Source organism: Strigops habroptila, chromosome 5 (assembly GCF_004027225.2).
Source record: "Strigops habroptila isolate Jane chromosome 5, bStrHab1.2.pri, whole genome shotgun sequence".
Lineage (NCBI taxonomy): Eukaryota > Metazoa > Chordata > Aves > Psittaciformes > Psittacidae > Strigops > Strigops habroptila.
This window is the reverse complement of record NC_044281.2, coordinates 8099309-8122534: the sequence shown is the minus strand read 5'-3', so window position 1 is coordinate 8122534 and position 23226 is coordinate 8099309. Positions and strand designations below refer to the sequence as shown.

Below are 23226 nucleotides of genomic sequence, written 5' to 3'. Positions count from 1 at the left end.
ATTTTGAGCACTCCCCAAACCAGTCCTGCAGTCCCACATGTCACACGAGCCTCTTATTAGAACTTCCAAATCCAGTGGGGAATTTTCGAGTGAAACAGCAGCTTTTATGCTTCATCAAGAGGGATTCCTAGCAGATGAGTGCGCAGCTGTAGTAACCTCATTGTTCAGGGCAAAGGAAGATTCTGCTTAGCATAATGCCGGATTTCCAACCTCCCTCTGTATTTTCTGGGGAACTTGGTTAAGGAATAGGGAAAAAAAAAAAGTATTTTGAATGTTGCATTGTTTAAGAAATACAAAGGAAATTAATTTTTGAAAAGTTATTATTTCTTTGGTTCCAAAATAAAGCTCACAATCTCTTTGCTTGCTTTATTGTCTTATTAGCCTTGCTGGGAAAAGACTTTTACATTCTTATGGGAAAAGGGGAGGAGGAGGGAGGAGCAAATAGATTAACAGCTGAGAGAGAATGACAAAGCTGTGAAATAAAATCAGCTTTTGGGACACCACAGTGAAGTGAATCATGCATTTGGTTGGGGATTCATGGAAGTAGGATATGTAAAGGAGGTGGCAGGCTGCTGAGGGATGGCCTGAAGGGAAAAGGAAAGGGGGAATGCTTGGCTCTCTGGCGAAAAGGGGAGACCTCAGGCATATCTCGTGCTTGAAGAAGATAGGATGCTAAAGTGGGATGATTTATTTCATCTTTCTCACCTGTCCTAACCTGGCCAGAATTGTCTTCCTTGGAATTTGCAGACCTTCGAATGTCCTAAACTGGGTACTTGAACTTAAGTACTTGCACAGGGGAGCAGCCTCCTTAGCCAGGACATTAACCCATGTCCTGCTATTTCCCAGGTCTTTTACCATGCATCTGCATCTGGCACAGAATACAAGTTGGAGTCATTTGTACAGCATTCGTTATAAAAATAAAACCCCCACAGTTTAGGAATGCCGCCTGGCAAAGCCCGGAAGTTGTGTTTCTGTGCCACCGCCTCCTTTAGCAATTGCAGTACTCTTTAGCGCCTGACTAGCCACAAATTGGGACACATTTCTGCCTCTCTTTAGCTGCCATTGCTGTAAGCCAGAAAAGAGTGGATGGAGAATGGAGGGTGAAAGGGAGGTAAAGAGTGGAAAATAAGGTACGTGTATGGCAAATACGGACTGCAGGTACTTGGTAGGTACACACCGTCTCCTTGCTTGCATCTCATTCATACGTTGTTAAAACAAAATGTCTTGGGATTCAATTTTTACATTTGCAGAAATAAATTAGCACAAAGTTCTGAAATTTAATTTTCTTTTTAAGTGGTGACTTTCAAAATATTGCATGATACAACTCTGCTTACTAGAGAAAAGACAGATGTTAATTGCTATTCATTATAGTTCTTAAGCTGTCCATACACTCATAACTCCAAAGATCCTGTCAGCTACCCAATTCATAAAATGGAACACATCTCTCATTCACAGAGATAATTATTTTTGTCAAAATGTTTCACTGTGACAGAAAATTTAGGCATGACTTAATATGACTTGAAATTATACTAACTACTGTATTGTTAATAAATGGTATAAAGAAAGCCATACCACACATTCAACACCTATTTGCCTTACAAAAGAATAATATAGCTCACTTTTGGCAAATGTTCAAATACTGTGAGATGGGGAAGGTGGTAAAGAAATGTGAACAGAAATATTATGGCTGAATATGTAATGCATGGTATGCAGTCGGGCAGGACAGTACAGCGAAGTGGACCAACTGGCAGGAGAGTGACTACTGATTCCTTAGTAGTTCACTCCTCAGCCTTGTGGCAGTGATGTATTGTGTGTCTGAGATAAGCCTGTGACTGATGCCCAGGGCTGTGCAGAGGAGCTAGTCCTGGTTCCCCTCATCCTCTGCTTGGCTCTGTCCTAGCCCTGATCTGCTTGAAAGCCCTAGCAGCTTTAACAGTGATTTAAAGTGATTAATTCGAACTTAGCAAGATGTAAAAATGAGTCCTAAGGAACATCTTCCAAACAAGGGATCAGTTGTGTCCAACCCCTTATGCTGCTTCATGAGCCTTCCCGGCCTTTATCACAGACAGGTGACCAGCTATGCTCATGCCCGTATCTCCTCTTTCTGAGCAAGAGGGAAAGCTCAAAGGGCAAGAGGCTGAGCCACTTGGATGCACTCTCCCTTAAACTGCCAGCCCGAGAGCCTTGCTGTCCCCCTGGCAGTGTGTAGACAACAGGAGGAGCTGGGACATCGTGAGCCACAGCTGTCTGCAGCTCCGTATCTCCTGCTTGGAGCTACACCTCAAGCTAACGTGAGCCCAGAAGCAAAAAGAGTTGATTAATGTGCTGAAACATACTACAGTTTTGGCCATTTTACAACATAATCTGTCCTACAGTCATAAAAAGCCATGCAAATGAGCAGTCATTCAAGAAGAGCTGCAGCTGTAGGAGCGTGTTTTGCCCTCAACAAATGTGTATAATGTCTGTTAAGTTTAATGAGGCTTACACAGGTGCATTGATGACCTTGGGACTTCAAAATACTTTATGGTTTTTATTTGAACACTAGTGGCTGAATTTTCCAAGCCTGGCACACAGCTGGTTTTCTTACAAAAATACGTATCTTCAGTTAACTGTTTAAACCCTTCCTCACTTCCATAATGGGAACAGAGTATTGCACAGGTGAAGAATTGCACTGATTCTGTTCTGTAATTAGTCCTTAAGTTCTGTAATTAGTCCTTAAGTTCCTGAGTATACATGTAATCATAATGCTGACCCATTTCACAGCAGTCCCGAATTCATCAGTTTAAATGTGAAAAAGTAATATTTGCTAGCTCTTCATTTAAAAGTACATTTGCTTTTAAAGGGATACTGTGACACTCCTACAAGGATATAAAAAGGTATTCACTGAGAACTTTGAGCTACTGACAGATTACTGAAGTGTTTTAGGCATAAATTTTGCTTTCAGAGATGGAAGATATAGGTTAATTTTGAGAATTCCAGGACCAACAGAGATAACTGGCAGAAGGACTAGGTTTCATAGGCCTGGTGTAGATCATGAATGCTTCCTAAAGAACCAGTGGAAGATTAAACTTTAGTTATGTCTCTGCTCAATAATGCAGATTCTTTCAAATAAAAATAGGACAAAACATTGAGAGCTCCCTTGTCAGGGTGACTACAGGGCACCCGTATGCTTAGGGAATAATAATGTAGATAAGCCAAGCTATAGGATTAAAGCCTTTCAGTAGCCCCTGCATAAATGTGAGTGAACAAGACACAACTATTTTTGGAATATTCGTATGGACAGTGGAGAATGATTTCCATGAAGGCTGGTAAGTATCAGAGACATGAGTTCCAGTATTTCAATTAAAGTAACTGTTTCTGCAGTTTGTTTTCATCATGTCTCACCATCAGTAGAAAAGCAGCATTTGTCTTCAGCCTTTTCGGCTTTTGCTGACTTCTGTGTTCAGAAAGGGCACTTAGTGCTGGCTTGAATCTGACTGTGACTGTGTGACACTAAATAAAGCTTGGAAATAAACAACGACAAACAGTCTTCAGATGGATTGAAGGATTTTACTGAAACATCCACTCTTGTAGAAACTAATGGTCCTTTGGGTACAACACATGATATCTAGAGTTTCAAAAACATTCCAATAAGCACTGATGGAGTATGCTGTTGAAAATGATCCAACTTCATGAAAATAGAGGAATCATTCTAAATTATGTATCTCTTCTTTTCTTTCGTATGTAGTATAACTTGGGGTAGTATTGGGTTTGGTTTGGTTTGGTTTTTTCAGTTCAGATACTTCAGACTCTCTAAAAAGTGCAGGGTTCAGCTGTGTTCCTGTTTATGCAGACTTGTTCTCTGCCAAAGAAAATATTTGTCTCTGTGCCACCTAAGTACTTCCTCTAGTCTAAGTGTGTGTTAAGCTCAGGTTGATGCTCTGATGGTCTGTTGTAGCCTGTGTGTAAGATGGTGGGCTTTTAAAATTCTTTGGTTTAGGTTTAGCAGCAAAGATTCACATAGCTGTTACAAGACTCGGTGTGTTGTGGTTATGGAGAATGTGGAAGCCTCCATCTGCCTTATTTTTTGTCCACAAAATCTGTATTTCTTTATTTCACTGTTGACACGCAGGTTGTTTGCCTTCGACCATGGTGGAAGTCCTTTTCAAGGACATGCTTTAGCAGGTCAGTGGGCTGAGTTTCTTCTAGTACTGATATTGAGGCTATAATACAACAAACCCTCTGTGATTTGTAGGTCCTACTCTCATTGCAAACTCCTTTATTACACAGTTCAAGAGGTGTTTTTTCAGGGGCCTAAAAATTCTCTTACAAGGGTATAAATAGTGTTCTTAAAAGTCTGCGGCATTGAGAACTTACTCCTAACTTTTTTCCCCTCCCCTCTCCTTGTGTGTATTTTCTATACATTAGAGTACTCTTACCAGATTATTCAGAAGAGCCTGTATACAAGCCTGAGTCTAAGATTTCGAAGAGGCTAAAGAAACAAAAATACAAGATGTATTAAGTAAACTAAACAAGGTCTGGAGAACATCCAAGCCCTAGGAATATTTGACTAAGTGCTGGTGACTTTTAAAGACTTTGCCACATCCTTGAGTCAACATCTGCATGGAGCCCTACTGACTTCAGTGGGGCTTGTGATAGTTTTGACAACTATTCTGAAGGGAGTGCTATAAGATAAGGCTGGGATCAATGCCTAGTTCATGACAGGACTTTACCTCTGACATGTAAGAGTTTGCTTTCTCTTCAGTGGGACATTGTCACAGACTTCTTGAATGCAAATAAATGAGGTCAAGATTTTACATTAATTTTTTTCCTTTATCCTCAGTAGAATAGGGCTGGGATTTCATGCCAGTCTCTTATCTTAGGTATAATTCTAAAAATAGTTGCAAGAAGCAGATAAAACACATGGAAAATTCTTCTGCCTTCACTAAAATTGTATACAAATTGCCACATTTTCTATCTATGAGATAATAATAACAACAGATATTTAAAGCTTGTATTCCAGTTGCAAAAGAGAAGATTTTATCAACATTTACCAAAGCATCTGTTTCATTCTTCTTGAAAGTATCATCCATACAATTTAAACTTTGCTCTTCACAGGAGAATTATTGCCGTGTTGAATGCTGGAAATACGTGGAAGAAGTTGAAACAGCATTTTCATCTGTGTTCTCTACCCAGTATATGAGATGTTTAAATATAGGTATAAAAATAGTCAATTACAGGCAAACGTTTAATTCCTGATATCCTAAAGTCTGTGGAACATCAAGTAATTTCTATTAGGCCTCTTCTTGAAAAAACATGTGATTGGGAATGTATTTAAGAGAGAGTATCATGTGAGGTCACATTAAATAAAGCAAGCCAAATAATCCTTTTGAAAGTAACCTGGAAGATTGTTGGGAATACCATAATCAAAATGGTAGCACAATATGAGATGTCTCTAACCAACAATCATAATTACAAGAAACGCAAGTTGCAATGAACTCATACCTGTACCTTTTATGGATGTGTTTTAGCTTGAATTAAGTGACTAAAGCTTAGTCCAGTAACGTTTGAATATATGTGACAGAACTAGTTAGTGGTGGACATGGAATGAAGTGAGCACAGAAAAGTGTTAAAATATGACTTTGTCGCACACTTGCAGAGCAGCCTGTAGTGCTATGGCTGCATCGCTTGTTAAACAACGGGAGGCTCAGTGCATGGAGTCTGCTTAGCAGTTTGCTGTGGGATACAGTGCTGGAGGTTTGGTCAGGGGGTCCATAGGGAGAACATGTTAGGTGATGGAAATAGGCACAGTTAAAGAGATCTGAATTTTTACCCACATTTTCTCTGGGTCTTTTTTATATGTAGCTAAGTCTGTGTGGTCCGTGTTATATGTAGCGGTGTTTAGACTTGATTTACATGCTGAACTAACATCGATGTAAATGAATGTCCTGGGAGATTTGAAGGAGATTATACGTGGCATGGTATGGTACTTCTAAAGTACTTGACTATATATCCTTTATGCAAACCCTTGCTTTCTAACAAGAACTCTAAAGCTTTCCCAGATACAGAACAGTCATTAGCTGAGGGGGGAAAAGAGAAGTCCATTCACCCACTGTGGCTATTACTTATACCTGACTATATTTTAAACCAACCCATTACCGAATCAAGGATTACAAGGTGAGGCTGTGTTCACATACTGCAGTGCCACCAAGTTTAAGTATTTCAGCTGCTGTCAGAAATGACGTAACTAACAGGAGATAGGAGACTATAAGTTTTACCAACCATGGGAATTTTAGGGCATAGGAATCTTTGAGAAACAAATAAGTTATGCTACCAAGAAAATGTAGAATGATCTTTAAGCATTAATAACTGTTCTATAAAATATCTGAGGCTAATTTAAGCTATCATTCTTTAAAAAGGGTAACAGGCTGATTTCCTGAAATACATCATGAAAGCAATCAGTTGAGGCAAAAACAAAACATGCTGGTGATTATGGAGGATAGGTATTCCCCTGAACAACATATTTCAGCCCTTTCACCAGATGAAAATCCACGTGCTGATGGGCCATAGCTTTGAAAATAACCCTACCTCATAAAGAGTTCTGAAATAGAATTTTTTAGAAGGCTCAGGTTTTTTCTCAGCAAAAATTACATGGAAACTTGATGGATTGTTTTGGAGTACACTATGTTTGTAGTTAGCACTTCATCTTTAGAGGCTGTGGGAAATGTGCTCCCCACATGTATTCATTAGTATCATAGTGCAATAAAGCTCATAAAAGCTATAAAATACTGGAAAGAAGACAGCAAGGAAAGGAAATGGAAAAGTAAAGGAGGCAGAATAAACCTTTCTCCTTAATAAATCTGTTTTGCATTCTGTATTTGAGTCTAGCATAAGTAACCAGGCAACTGTACTGACATTTATCTAATATTGTCCTGGGCTTATAGTTCTAATAGTGACACCAACACTCACAGTGCTCCAGTTATAGCTCTCTTAGAGAATATTTTTCTTGTTTTAGCTTTGTGTGAATGTGATGCATAAATTCCAGTCTTACAGCCTTTACTTACACAAATGCTGTTTCCTTTGTTGCTCCTTTTTCTCTATTACCTCCTCTGCTGCTCTTGTTCTTCCCCTTTCTTCTATTCGTCATCCCTAATTGGTAAATGTTGACACAGTTTTTTTTCCCTTGCTGCTTCAAAGAGAAAGGGAATGTTTGTGTCAACATGGAAAATACTAAAAACATGTAAAGTTTTCTAGTTTCATGAAAGGACTCACTTTTGAGAGAGAATGTAGTAAGTATATAAATAAAATCTTCCTGCTGACAGAAAAATAATGGTGTAAGGAATTGAAAAAGATCATCTAGACTATCTCCATCCTTTAAAGCATGAATAAATACTATCCCCATTATTCTGGGCAGGTGTTCAAAAAGTATTAAATCTGTTTCTTCTCTCTGTTCTTACAAAATATTAAAGATATTAAATAATGTATTTTAAGAAGATTACCTTACAAAAAGCTGAGAAATTCCAGTAAGATGCTTTGAGCAAGGTAAGTTCCTTCTGTCGATGGAGCTCAGGCCTTTCCCAATTTTAGAGGGTGAGTGAAATCAAATGCTCTTTGACTATCCAGGACACAACCAGTATGATTAGAAATTGACATTTTTCTGCCAAATGTAAATTTAATGTATGACATTATATCATACATTCACCAAACATCTGCTAAGGATTTTTTACATGGGAAACAATATCCTGTGTAAATGGATCCCTTCAGTCCTACTTTATAGTGTGTGTAAAGTCACAGGTACTTTGTTTCACATGGTTGTAGTAAGGAATATGGGGGGGGGGGGAGGGGGGGGGGGAGTATTCTTTAGTTCAGTGGCCCTTTCAGTGTTTCCCTCCAAAGAGGGGGAATTCTTGGACCCATCTCCAGTTTTGGCTTGCACAGTGCCTCATCTGCTCAAGATACTCCCTTCTGCAGACCACCCAGGGTGGTTCCCACGTAGCTCCCTGGCAGCCAGCAGGCTGAGGCTGAGAGCAACTGCTGAAAAAGCCTCATGTTCAACCTAAAAAACTCCAATACGTCTGGTTACCTTGGGGTGCACCTTACTTGGCAACTTAGTCTGTAGAGCTTGATCAGTAGCTAACTTTCCCCAGAACATTATATACATATGTCCATATATATAAAATGTTCCTATATATATACACACACGTTCATATATATATCCCCCCTCAATTAATCTTAATGTACATTTACTGTGAGTAACCTGGTGATTCTTAAGTCCCTCCCGCAGTGCTGCTGCTGCTTTAGCCATTCTCAATTCAAATCCAACTAACTATTAACTCCGTTAATTGGCATATGGTGCTGACAGGGTTTTTTCAGCATTTTTATTTTGCTAGGAAATAAGGTGTAACTTAGGAGCAATGTGGTATGTAAGACTGTATCCTGAACCTCTTACTCTTGTTCTGGTTGGTGGGAATTTTGCTAGAGACTTAAATGCTCTATTCCCCAGGCCTGTCTCATGTAAATGATCTGGAAGCTTTGGATATTCTACAGAATTAACTGTAAGGCTGCAGATCAATGGTGTTTGGTTGATTTTGTTTATGTTTTTGTTTGTTTGTTTGTTTTAAAGTGTGATGATAGGAAAAGAAAACAAATTGGCCAGTGTGTTTATAATGCTTTGGTCAAATATTATGCAGTCTTATTTGCAGCTGATGTTATGTTAGTCCGTGAGACCAAAAATAGAAACTATGTGCTCTTTTCTTACTCAAACTGAAATGATTACACAGCCAGGAGAGATGAGCAGAGGTCCAAGCAGCAGGTTGTGATAATACAGCTATTTTGCTTCTGGTAATTTAGGACACATCCTTTTGGGTCCTTAGCTTGCAAATAAATACTAGGGTTCCATCTGCATGCAGTTTTTGGTAAGGGTATGGGCAGTAAAGGTTTAACTGATCTCCACATCATCTTCCTGTCTTCTCTGTGGGTCATTAATGCTCCTTACACTTTGTGAGAATAAATTCTATAGTATTTTTGAATGTGTGAAACCTGCAGTAATTACATCAATTTCAGTAACAGCAACAGACAAAAACCTTCAACAACTATGGATAAAATAAGTATGAAAGAATCGTGCCATTAGTTAACACAATTAAAACTCTAAATGGCAGATAATATGTGATTTTTTTTTCTTAATGACATGATATGTTATACTAGGACAAGATGACAAGTTACCAAAGGGCTCATTTTATGCCTGGGGCTGCACTGAGCATATTAAAGCACCATTCAGTGCTCTGATACCTGTGACAATAAGACAAAATAGTTCTACATAGTCTTAGACACAGATGTTTAAATAAAGGAGTGCCAGTGAAATGAGTATAAAAGAATCACTGCAGTATTCTTTTAAAACTTTGGATAAAGCTTTGAGGTGGTCTGAGCCTCAACAGAGTTTATAATAAATCTATTTCTAAAGAGGGTTGAAAATGAACTTTCAGCCTTGTTTACAGTCCCATTGATTTCACTGATTCCCTGGCTCAGAAAAATGACTGGAGATGTGAATCTGCTTGTTGGATAGGACTTGACTTTAAGTTAATGAAAAACTACAAACTATCTTAGGGTCCCAAGGTAAATTAATGTAATATAAAATGAAGGGAATATATAAAAAAATGATAGTGGAGGCCTGTCATCTTTTGGGACCTATTTGAATTACAGATTAGCATTTGCCCTTGCCATTTAAGTGGGTAGCTTGCTGTGGCCCTTTTATGTTTTCACTTAATCAGTTTAAGTTCTTAGACAGACAAAAACTAGCTTGGCAATGAATTTGTAATAAACAATGAAATAATGATGCTGTTTTTCCTGTTCTAGGTAAAGAATAATTATAACTTACAGAAGGACTTCATGCAAGACTTTCCCTAATTATTCTTGATTTTTTGCTTAGACTAATGTTGAGCTTAATTTAATTGAGGCATTCTAAAGGGAAGGCTGCCAGTGCTAATAACTTTACTGAGCTTACTGGGTTTGGAATTGTTCATAGCAAAAGCAGATTTATGGTGACTGACATAATCCAAGACCCCACACTAGCAATTTAAAAGCAAAGTATTATCCTGCTTCCCTAAATTAAAACTAACTGAAACAACATTACAAAGTTTGAATGTAAACAAAAACAAAAAACAAACAAACAAAAAAAAATTAGTTCCTCCCTCTTCTTGTTAAGGACTTAAATTCATTTATTAAACCTTCCTATGAAAAGTTGATGGGAAAATTCTCCTGCAAATGGGCAGTAACATTACTGATGTATCATTGTTAATATTTGTAGCTGATACTAGGCTTTTGGTGGATTTCTCAGCAGATGATAAGGATTTTGAAGTGATATGGTTTGGAATCTATTCAGTGTAAAGACCTGATTTAAAAGTAGTATCACGTTCCTCTGTTTATATTCTTGCCAATTTCTGTAGTTTCCTATTAAATTTTCTTATTTTAAATAACAGAATTTTCTGTCCTTTTACTATGTGAAAGACCTATATAAAACAAGAAAACTGATTCCTTATGCATAAAAGAGTCTTAAAAGTGCAAAGTGAACACACTTCAAAGGAAAAGAACTATTTCTCTCTCGTATATTATTTCAATCATGTTCATTTTGATGGTTAATTCTAAGAAATAAAACATTTTATGTGGACTGTATTCGTGTGACTTAAAAATGTGGTATGTTAATTTGCTGCTTTTTTATTATTATTTTTTAAAACTAAGTGTGTGATTGAAGAACTTATACAAGGTGGAAATTTCAAACAGCACTTACCATGGATTTAACTGCCTACATAAAATTCGATAGCAACTCTCACAATGACCTAAGCTCACTTCTTTGGTGAAACAGCACTGCTTTTAAAAATCTTGCTTGTTTTTGAACAGATGGATGCTTTTTGAATTCAAGTACAGCTTCTTCTCAGTTCCTGTGATTCCACTGACTTCCTGTTGCTGCAAAAAGACCAGTCAGGATCTTACTTGTAGGAGATAGATAGCATGGTCATTTATATGAAGGCATTTTTTTGTCAGCCTGGTACATGCTAACTCAAAACAGGAGCACTGTCACACTGTATGTAACAGTGTGAGAGGTCACTAAACTCTATTGAAGAGAGACCCTCATGGATATAGGAATTTTAATTACTCATATGTATGCATGCTCTGAAGCATCCTCATCTGTAATTCTTTTAGTTTTCTGGCCTGATTTGGAGATTTTGAAAGGTGTAAGCCTGTGAATTATATTTAAATATATGTCTAAGTCCTCACAATTACCCAATAGTGTTCCCTAGCTTTATCTATCACTCTCTGACTTTCGAATAACTTTGAATTTCACATGTGATTTTTAGGTCAGGTAACATAGAGTCCCTACTTATTGACTAAAATATAGGACTTGATATCAACAGACTGGATATTAGTTGTTTTCAAAGTACCGTAGCTTCACATTTCTTGGAGTGTCCTAGCTTTAGGGACAGCTGTTGTTTCATGAAGACTTTTTAGAGCATATCATAAAGGAGCACACGCTGCTTTTGTGTGAAGATTTTGCTTTTTTGTTCTTTCCCTTCATTTGATAAAAAGACTTTTCAAACTTGAAAGCATCTGGTTGATTTAGTGTGAAGCATGAAACACTTCTCCTATGAGGAAAGGCTGAAAGAGTTGGGGTTGTTCAGCCTGGAGAAGAGAAGGCTCCAGGGAGACCTTTTTGTGGCCTTTCAGTAATTGAAGGGGGCTTATGAGAAAGACTTTTTAGCAGGGCCTGTTGTGATAGGAGAAGGGGTAATAGTTTTAAACTAAAAGAGAGGAGATCCAGACTAGGTAGAAGGAAGAAATGTTTTACAGTGAGTGTGGTGAAACGCTTGGTAGATGCCCCATCCCTGGAAATATTCAAGGTCAGGTTGGATAGGGCTGTGAGCAACCTGATCTAGTTGAAGATGGCCCTGTTTTATTGAAGGCAGGGGGTTGGATGAGATGAGATGAGATGAGATGAGATGAGATGAGATGAGATGAGATGAGATGAGATGACCTTTAAAGGTCACTTCCAACTCAAACTATTCTACAATTCTATTAGAAAGCGATCTTTTCATAATACCACTTTTTCATCTCCTCGGAGTCAGAAATCAGTCATAAATGGGTAGCTGAGGCTGTCTCAGTTCCAAAGTCTCTCTTGCTGGTAGAAAGAGACTGGTTTTGTGTCCTGCATTTCCAGTTGTATTGCTCTACTGAAATTTTCTAGACAAAGAGGACAGTATTTGGTCCTACCACTCCTACTAAATTGGGTTTGTTACATAATCTAAGCTTAATGGATAACAAGTGTAGATTGAAGGTGCATTGGAAGGGAATCAACTCCAGGAGTCAGAGCCCAGGATTCTCCTCCCAAGGAATTTTTCATCTTGTGTAAGTTTTCCTTGGCACAAAAGAGAAATTGTGTCCAAACAGTCTGTATCTGGTTTTACTTCTACTGAATGTATGACCTGAGGCTAGTTTGCTATATTCCACATTCCTCTGTTCTTACAGAATCCTAAAATCTATGCCAAAAGTGAAAAATGGTTGGAGAAAATTTGCTGCATAAATATATAGTAGTATTCTGTGCAATGCTGGTTTCTCTTCTATTGAGAGGAGGAGGGAGGAGGTGACACTGAGCATACTTGGAATTGTTTATCTGCCCACTCTTAATTGTTTAGCCTGACTCTGTTTATAGTGGTGCTAACTAAAGAATTTCTATCACTCTTATCCAATGTGATGCTATCAAATAGCTTAGCCCTAGAAGTGAATTTGTTTAAATGAAAAGTGATGGACTCAATGACAACTTACGATGCTTGCAATAAAATTGAAAGCCTCTTTAAATGTAGATCCATAGTTAAAGGAAGTATCTATAAGGAGGCATAAGGAGATGGGTTCACTAAGCAATTTACATCCTTTTCTATTCTGTCGTGCATCTGGTTTAGTTACATGGCATAATTTGTTGGTGAGACCAAGGCAGAAATATATTTGAAAGGCAACTTTTAGATAGAGCTTGTAGGAATCTCTCCAAAGGAGAGACTAGGCTTGAAATGACAGAGGGTACCTTTGAAAATCTGAGTTGTCAGAACAGAAGTTCCATTGAAAATGGTAAAAGGGATGGTTCTGATTTTTTTCTCAAAGAGCTGTTGGGGGAAAAAATGTGTCACTACGATTCTATACTGTTCTTGTTCTGGTGATTGTCTTGGAGGCTATAAGAGATGATGACTGTGAGGCTCGTTCTTGCTGTGAATACACTTAGAATTTACCAACCTGCTGCAGACATAAGACATGGGGAAATAAGTACAAGCGCTTGTTATCTACTTTTGAGGAAAAAGTTAGCAACTATAAAGGCAAGTCTTACCAGTGTGTGGCCATTCCTATGATTCTGTGGTAGTCTGAATTTCCTGTGGTTTTCACTGTAGCTGGTTTCACCAGGCTGCATGAAGGACTTTCAGCTGTGAGTTCTCTGAGCAGTTGTCAACTTTATTATAAGAAATCTCACATAAATCCCCTCAGTTAGTAGCATATAGTTCAGAAACACCTACATGCCTGTTGTAATGGTTTTTCATCAAGGAGCAGGGGAGACTTTTCAGAATACTGTCCATATTCTCATCCTATCTCCTCTTAAATAATTGATTTCTGTACATATTACTGTGACAGGTTATCTCCCACTGTGAGAAGCCTTGAGTACTGTGTACTTTAAAATCTGTCATTTTCCTTTTCTAATGTATGCAGTGATTTTGCATAGTGTAATTTCATATGATGATTTAGCAATGGCAGTGCGCTGGGTTATGGCTGTGAGCTTTCTTGTTTGCTGCTCTCTCATAACTAATGAGCATATGGAACAGTGCAAAGGTCAGATCTGGTTCTAAACTAGATATATCATCTAAAGCACTTGATGTTTCTAGCCAGCATCACATAACATCAGCTTTCCAAGGGAGATTTCCTGGGATTCTGCTTAAGTATGACATCTTTAGAGACTAGTAAACCAGTGCAAGTACTCATGAACCTGTCAAAACAGAACTTCAGCTATGACTGGGCAGGTTAACAAATGTAAACTTTTGATTTCCAGTTCTGACTTTCTCAAGCGATACTTACCAATGATCATTGCTTCTCTTTTGTAGTGGATTGCAGAGCTTCAAAATTTCTCTTTCACATAGTTACCACTCTTAAGCAACAGGGACTGTAGGATACTACACTTCTGCAGCGAAACCCTGTATGAGTTTAAGGATTGCAGAGTCAAGACTGCATGATGCAAGAGAGCAGGGAATTTTGGTTTTGTACTTTTTCAGCATAGTTTTACATTAATTTTTGGTTTTGCTATTAAGGTAGGCTTGGTTTAGCATTGCAGTGCATTTTCTGGGTTACCTTTCTTCTGGGCATGCTACTCTTTTGAAGAGACAGAAATAAGACTGCACAGGCTTTAGCATTTTGCATCACTGATAACTGCTAAATCATGCTGAGATAACTGTTCCCAACCTGCATAAACCCAGGCAAAGAGGTTTACTTCTCACCATATCCACTTTGAATGGGATTGTTCTCAAGCTGAAATGGCTGAAGATTAGAAAACCTTCCAACAGATGAATCTGTGTTTCCCTGCAGCAGGTATAGGCAACCCCATTCATAGCAAATGAGGGGATTAGTGACTGAGCTTCCTTCCTGCAGACCATAAACACCATGGAAAGAAATAAAGGCTAGCATCCTACTCCCAGTTGCAAGTGATCCACAAAAGAGAGATTAATTTAGTGCCAACGCTAGAATGCAAGTTAAGGAACATTGTTAAGGCCTAAATGCTAGGCTGGGCCTTAGGTAGGTTTCCAGTTTTCAGGAAAGAAGGGTGGAGAGCCTTGGAGAAAAGCAGGTAATTGGATAGTTTGGATTGTCACTCTGGTGTTAGAAGTGTAGAGCATCTTCCAGAGATTTGCAGTAGTCTTCCCAACTGGCAGGACAGTGAACACTGAGCACACTAAGCACTTAAGGAAAGAGTATTCAGAAAAGAATCTGAGAAAAACTATTCCCCTTTGGAGGGTAGAGGTGGTTATTCACAGGTTCCTGAAACAAACGGCCTGGGTAGCTCTGTGGCCCCTCTGAAGGGGCTGGAGTCCTGTTTGATAATGCAGCTACAGCGAGACAGAGGGCACTTATCAAAGCAGAGGAGGAAATCCTCCCCTCGGCAAGCTGGAAGGGATCACGTTCCTCTTGAGGGAGCCGGCTCCAAACGGGGCAATACCCTCCATTCCCAAGAGGTGTGGGCTGGGTGTGTTAAAAGCCAGGCTTTCTTTTCCTGACAGCTTCTTACGGAACTATGCTTTTGATTTCTTACTAAATGGTCCTAACACAGCACATGCACTACACAGCAGCAGGAAAATACCCTGCAAGCGTACTCGTAAAGATAAAAGTTCAAGGAAGAGTGAAGTCAGCTGTGATTCGGTTCTTTACCATCAATCAGGCTGCTCTTGTCAGGGAGTGGATGATTAGGAGCCTGAACGAGCTGAAAAGGGGCAGGAAGAGGAGTGGAGGCAGCATTCTTCCTATTTAAAGCTGCATCCCCTGAAAGGAGTGTTTGCAGACTGCGCTGGAGCTGGTGCTGAAAAAGAGGGCTCGCAGACTTTGTCCTGGAACTGATGCTGAACGGCAGAAAGACTCCTCGGCTGGCTTCATGGTGCTAAAATAACCTCACGTTTCTCCGCTTTTTGCTGTCCAGGAGGATACATGCCTCATATCAAGGCATGATGGCAGTCTGGGTACAAACGAGAACTTTTTTCATCCTTGCTGCTTTATTAGGCCGATTTGTAACCATAAAAGCGCAAGAAGAGGAAGAATACGACGGCGGTGAGTTTCGCTCTCCCTCTCTAAAAAAAAAAAACCGTAATAATTCCGCCTCTTTGCACGGAGTGTGCTTAATGTGCGTTTTGGATAATAAATGGAATGGAAAACCTCTGCGGTACAGGAGTAAGACGACTTTTACATACTGAGCAGGGGGCAGAGAGGTTTGTGCGTTGTGCTTTTGACCGGAGGCACAGTGAAGCTTTGGGAGCCGGGGCTCTGCCGAGGTTTGGGCTTTGGGGTCTGCCAGGGCAGGCTTTGGGAGCCGGGTTTGGGGCACGGATAGGGGCTGGGGCGACCGGGACGTTCGCAACAAAAGAAAGCGCTCGGGACGGGGCTGAAGGCGGGCTGCGGGGTTGGCCGGGAGAGCCGGGAGGACTGAACACAGAAGCCTCGCAGGGCGGAGCCGTTTGCGCTGAACTAATCTCCTTTATCACAGCCTTTGTTTTAGAGAAGTACGGAAACGTGCATTTCCCTTTCTCCTTTTTCTTTTCTAACTTTTATCGTGTTATTTCCCTCTTTTCCTCCTCGTCCCGTTCCTTCTCCGTCTCCCTCCCCGCCCCGTGCTGGCGGGGCTGCCGGATGCCCCGGGGCGGGGGGTGCCGGGCGGGCTCCCCGGGGCCGCGGCGGTCCGCAGCGAGCTAACGGAGCGCAGGAGGGCTGGCGAGCGGCGTACCTGGCCCCGCAACCTGAGCTCTCTGCGGCTGCTTGAGAGCCGCTTTGATTTAGCATCATTTCAGTAGCGTGGATTGAGAGTGATGGTGAGGAGAATGCGCGGGGACTGTCCCCTTCCTGCAGTGCGAGCAGCCTGGCTGCGGGACGGGCGGTGGCTATTGTGCTCCCAACTCACTTCTAGGCTTCTCCTGTGTAACACTGCCTTCTTTTGTAAATAACGCCCAACAAAGACACCAGTGCGTTACCCTGCAATACAGTTTGCAATTATCGCGTATTTTCAAGAGTTTGGGTGGGTTTTTTTGTTAACTTCTCTGGCAGTAGGCAGCAAGTGAGGAGGAGTCAAAGCCTGATGAATAAATCAGTGCACTAAGTCCGAAGCTTGTGTTCTACTTGGGTCCTGGCTATGCACAGCTGTGTAAGGAGTCCCGCAGAGGGGGGCACTTTGCATAACCTTGGGAGTATAATTCATATACTTGCCATAAAGGGAAGCATATATTATGTATTTTTCAGTTACATGTAATACCAAAAACAACACTTGTGAAAACATTGACTTCATTTTTTTTTTAGTATCCATTTAGCAAAAATGACCGCTTTTCTTCTGTTAGAAAAACAAGCAAGATTTCAGTGGGATTATTACATGTCATTTACTTGTTTGTGCTATTATGGACATTATGGGATGAGCCAGTAATGTAGCAACACCTTCTGGGATGCACTTCCCATATGCTGCTGGCTGAGGAAACTGAGAGGTACGTGGTAAGGCAGAGAGCAAAATACATTGTAATAAATTAGTGACATCTGTTTGCACTTACTTCACTTACTCATGTTCCTGTTTCAGAGTGTAATAGCTTTTGTCTACCATACATATGATGAGGCTCCTTTCTCCAGTGTTCACTGTATTAAAAAACCCCACCAAATCCCAAAGCTGCTTGAGTGAGTTGTGAGGGATGGTGCACAGTGAGGTAGAAGGAGGGGGCACATCCTACACATTGGTCTGGTTTAATTGCATAAAAAAGGGGTTTCTGGTTTTATATAGTTCCTGATTAAAGCCAACAAGTGCTGCAAAATGGGCAGGTTTTTACCCTTAGTTTGTCTTGGGTTTAATATTTATGCACAGGTCTAACATCAGTGTACACTGTATTGTACTGCAGGTGATACTGTCTGTACAGCTGCTTCCCTTGCCCCATTCAGTTGGTCAAATTTGTCACTTGAATATAGGTGCTGTGATAAACAAATATTGGAGGTATCTGGGGAAACAGTGTTTTACCAGCCATTTCTCATGGCTGGTAAAAAGCAGAAAGGTTAAATAGTGGTTGTTAACTTCAGCCACAGTGGAATAAATAGCGTTTGCAGAAGTATGTTTCAGAATTTATCACAATAAAGGTGAGTGATATTCAGAAGTTGAATATAATAAAGCAGGCAAAATGGTTCAAAAATTAATGAAAGAATTCCTTTTTTTTTTTTTTTTTTTGGCACTTACCATTGCTGTGCTTTTAAGTAATGCCAGTTTCTGTGTTCATTTTTTTCTCTTGGAACCTTTGCACATTGATCTGTTTTGCTCAAGAGCACTTGGCTGGTAGTGTTATATAGTATACTCACTTAAAATACACATAAAACTGTGGAAAAAAAACCCCCAGACACTTTCAAACCTAGCACAGCAAAATTGGTCATTTTGAGACTAGCTCTTTTAAATGTGCCTATTTAAAAGCTATTTAGGAATAAAATCAGCACTGCAAAATCCTAGAAAGACTAAAAGATCCTGGTTTTAATTTCTGTGTAGGGGCCCAGACTAGTTCAGAAATTCAGTAGGGCCAAAAAGTGGCCAGGAGATGGCTAAAATTGTGCTGTTTAAGCATGGAATGCTTGGAAGCCCTGAACCATTGGTGTAGAGATTTCCATGCAGTGTATAATCTTTCTTCTTTCCTTAGGATTCAGGGTAGAGGAAAGTACTAGCAGAAGCAGTGCGTGCTTCTGGATCCCCTTTACCATCCACTCGTGAGTGTAAATGTGATTCTTCAAAAAAGTTGAAGAAAACACACACTTTCAGTGGAGAACTTGAATGAAAGCTAAAATTGCGGGAGTTGCCTCATTTGAGAGGATTTGCCTGTTCAAATGCTACATGGGCATGGCAGTGATGGTCTATTGCCACCGTCTCCTGTATTTCTCACTGCAGTCTTGTACTTACCTTTAGGTTCTCACCAGTTTCTGCAACACATCCTTGTCTGTGAATTTTGTCATGATTTATCCTTCTGTGTTCCACTCTTGTGGTGTCAGCCTTACTTTAGCTGAGATCAGTGTGAGCTCCGGTACTGATTTAAAAGTATCTAATTTGCTTGCTTCGACAGTGTGAGCAAACAAAACCAAACAACAGTCATTCAGTTTGAATTAATGATCCTCTTTGCCACCTTTGATTTTTTGAGGTCTTTCACTTTGTCTGGAGACCATGCAAAGGAGAGAGAATTAACTGGCCTTAAAGGAGACGGAAGCAGCTCACCTGATTGCATGGGGGCTATTATATATGTACATTATCCCTCACTGATATTAGCAACATTACCTTTAGGCAGAAAAGGGGTTACTACATTGCAGTCTGGTCACTGTGGGGAATATGATAGCAAGGGAGGGTCCTCTGTAGCTATGAGGAGGTAAGGGAATTATTGAGGGAAGTTTAGGTTGGAAAACACCATTAACGTAGCATTGCGAATTTCACCACTAAGCCATGTCCCTAAGCACCACGTCTACACGTCTTTTCAGTACCTCCAGGGATGGTGATTCAGCCACCTCCCTGGGCAGCCTGTTCCTGTGCTTGGCAACCCTCTCAGTGAAGAAGTTTTTCCTAGTATCTAGTGTAAACCTCCCCTGGCACAACTTGAGGCTGTTTCCTCTTGTCCCATTGCTCATTTCTTGAGAGAAGAAACCAATATCCACCTTGCTACAGCCTCCTTTCAGGTAGTTGTAGAGAGTGATAAAGTCTCCCTGAGCCTCCTTTTTTCTCCAGGCTAAACAACTCCAGTTTCTTCAGCTGCTCCTCATAAGACTTGTTTTCCAGACCCTTCACCAGCTCCACTGCCCTTCTCTGGACACACTCCAGCACCTCAATGTCTCTCTTGTAGTGTGGGGCCCAGAACTGAACACAGGATTCAGGCTGTGACCTCACCAGTGCCGAGTACAGGGGACGATCACTTCCCTAGTTCTGCTGACCACAGTCATCATGAGCATGATGCCATCATGTTCAGCTGGTTGTTGGCCAACACTCCTAGGTCTTTTTCCACTGGGCAGCTTTCCAGCCACTCTTCCCCAAGCCTGAAGAGTTGTGTGGTGTGGCTGTGATCCAAGAGCAGGACCCAGCCCTTAACTGTGTTGAACCTCCTACAACTGGTCTCAGCCCATGGATCCAACCCATCCAGATACCTCTGCAGAGCCTCCTATCCTCCAGCAGATCGACACTCCCAGCCACCTTGGTGTCATCTGCAAACTTACTGAGGGTGCACTCAATCCTGTCTCCAGATCGTTGATAAAGATATTAAACAGAACTGGTCCCAATGCTGAGCCCTGGGGAACATCATTTGTGACTGGCCAGCACTTGGATTTAACTCCACTCAGCACCACTTTCTAGGCCTGGCCATCCAGCCAGTTTTTTACACAGTGAAGAGTGCTCCAGTCCCATCCATTAGCAGCCAGTTTCTGCAGGAGGATGCTGGGGGAAATGGTGTCAAAGCCTTTGCCAAAGTCTAGGTAGACAAAATACATAGCCTTCCCCTCATCCACTAAGCAGATTGCCTTGTCAGAGAAGGTGATCAGGTTAAGTCAGGCAGTACCTGCCTCTCATAAACCGATGCAGACTGGGCCTGAGCACCTGGTTCTCCTGTACTTGATTATTCCCCCTCCTGCCCCACAAAGTTCCAGATCTCAAGATCATTCACTTGCATGTGTACCTCTATTTTCTTAGTGAGAAAACATGCATATGTGTGTGCATGCGTGTAGGTATCAGTTTGTAGATCTAATTGTAGCAAATACCTTGAAAATAGAAATGATTATAGCTCTAAACAAGCAGAAAATGAGAATCCATTATGTATTATCCATTATGTATTGGGAAAAAAAAATTACAGTTCTTTGGGGACTGACTCATGACTTTAGAATATTTGTGGTTGGCTTCCCTGCCTGTGAAAGTGTGGGAAGGAGACTCTATACAGAAATTTCCACAAGCACAGTCCTCAAGAAGAGTCCTCCTGCTCAGATTGAGCAAACTTCTGCTCAAAATCATGGAATACATAGAAGTGAGGCTCATGTTAAACTGTCCACGTTGGCTTGAGTTTTTTTAGAACATACTTTGTGGTTGAAGAATAATTGCATGCTGTGGTTGTTAGTGCAGGCATTTTTTTCCCCACAGTGTTTACAAATATAGATTATTCCCATAGAAACCAAATGGTCATTTCATGCTCTCATTCATGTTTTGGCACGCTCACACTTCATTTCTTGGTGAAGTCCTTTCATCTTTACTACTTTTTTCAGTATGATAACATTCTATTGGGTTGATTTGTTCACGTAAAACATTGCAGGACTGGTCCTGTTTAGCAGTAGTATATATTGACATAAAAGCAGGCCTTTTTATTTGTTTAACTCTTCAGAAGTTTTCATTAAAAGTAACTGTCCACCAAAATCCTGCTTAGGAACAGCTCTTGCTGTCTAAGTGGTATTTAATGTTTCTGTCTGGGTTAACAGGAAGTTATATGATTTTTCTGTGGTTAGAATTAGAACTGGTCAGCTTGCCACATTACTTGGTTTTTGGTATTTTGTGAGAAAAGAAACACAGGGATTCTTGTGTGTACGTGTGGGGAGGCAGAAGCTCTGAAGGCAGACCTTCATGTAACGCTATGATCCTTTAAAAAAACTGAGCAGATGTTCATGGCCTGTGTGCAACTATTTTTCCATATACAGAGAAAGGCAATGAACTTTGTGCCAAAACTCAATAAAGTAATAACGAAAAAATAGTCGAAATTCCAGCTGGAGACATGTGATCTATCCTTATATGTACACTGATTGTTTCACCCATGTTTGTCTTTGTGACCTTGCACATTTTTGTGTGTACAGTCCTAATGATATAATTTTTTTTTCTCAAAAATTCTTATTAGAGTAAATCAAAGTGCCAATTCGATGGATTCTCACATGGGTCAGAGATGAGAGGCTGTGTTTGCACTTCAAGTTATTTTATAGACAATAGAACATAATCTAATGCACAGAGCAAAACAAGTAACTGTTAGAGTAAAATGAATAATCAGATTAGCTTGGAATTTCATTTTTTAACAAAGGCTTCTTGGAGTTTGAACTTTCAGAGCACGAGGAAATATTGTTGCACTCATTGCCTGAAATCTCAGACTGCAACAGACCCACCTTTTTAAACCGCCCTTCGAAAGACTTGCTGAGTCCATCACATGAGGAAGGTCGGGTGTAATTTGAACTGGAGTGTCTGATGCATGAATTCAAAGCATAATGAGAAGGAAATGAGGAAAATGTGTTTCTTCTAGTAGTATAAAATAAGTCTTCTTCAGTTATTTAAGAAAGCAGGTACTTTAAAGCTGGATTAAAATGGCTTATAAGTCACGCGACGCTTTGAGAGGTACATCAGGTGACGTTGTGTACTGTGTACATCTTTAATCAATGTATTTGTGTACAATTTACACCTTTTCTCTACAGTTTTTATCACAGATTATGTTCTTTGATTTGTGCTTTTCCTGACTTAAATTCTGAGAAATTTGAAGAGTTAGGGCTGTTGCTGAACTACCAGGATAAAAGAGTGATACTGTCTAAAGGAAGCGTCACACCAATTTGTTCCTATAAATTCTTATTTTCTAGGTTGATTTATGGTTATGAAAAGAATAGCATGTAGGAAGCTCTGGATGCCGATAAGCCCTTGGTGCTGTGGCAATTAAAATATCCAAACCGTTGCTTACAATTATCTTTTCTTAGTAAGCAACATACATTTTTCATGGCCTGCTGTGCTGCCTTTTATTCTTGTAGTGAGAACCAATTCCATTATCCCACTATCCCATCCGCTTTTGCTGCGGGAAGGTCATGTGTTATATAAGCACGAAGACTAAGAATGATTGTCAGAGGGCCAGCGGTGGGATGTTCTCTGTACAGGGAACCTCTATTCAATGCAGACCCTTGGGGTTCTGGTTTTATTACCTGCTGAAGACAGGTCTTGTCTTTGGAGAGCTGGTCTAAGGTTGTTCCTTGGCCATGCTGCTGCCAGGTGAAACTCGACTGGAGTTTTGGAGGATTTGTATTTTTCTGCAGCTTTATGTAAATAGTACAGTTGGGAGAATGATATAATGGAGTTGGTTATATACTGGAAAACTTCCACAGTGTTTTGTGTCTTGGCTTGTTTTCATTTATAGCCTTTGGACTATGTAATGGTAGCATGGGAGGGCTAAAGAATTAATTTGAATCTCTGTGCCCCTGTTCTTTGGATAATGTGGCTGAACAGAAACACAAGCAGCGACTCTGATACTGCTGGCAGGAATTCAGAGTTTTGGACATGAACTCATTTAGAGTAGGAACAGAAGAGTAAACTGTCTCACTGAGGCCTGTTCCCTGCTGTGCAGTAGATGTCTGGCTGAGAAGGTCCATACAATACCTTCTCCAAATACTCTTCGGTCATGAAATGCTTGCCAGCGTCCTACAGCATGCTGACCATCTGAAGTGAAGGATTAAAGGCACAATGACAGTGTAGTGCAGGAAAAGATTAAG

At 40.3% G+C, this 23226-nt stretch overlaps 1 protein-coding gene across 2 annotated transcripts in view; it reads left to right on the top strand.

Moving 5' to 3' along the window:
• The first annotated feature begins 15224 nt into the window (after positions 1-15224).
• The window catches only part of COL5A2 (collagen type V alpha 2 chain), a 112205-nt gene continuing 104203 nt past the window's right edge, over positions 15225-23226 (top strand). The window contains exon 1 of one of the 2 annotated variants that reach the window (XM_030486162.1): positions 15225-15813. In XM_030486162.1, the coding sequence (XP_030342022.1) occupies positions 15711-15813 (103 nt within the window). In that variant the 5' untranslated portion in view covers positions 15225-15710. The remainder of the gene's footprint in view (positions 15814-23226) is intronic. The other variant, XM_030486163.1, reaches the window with a different exon arrangement.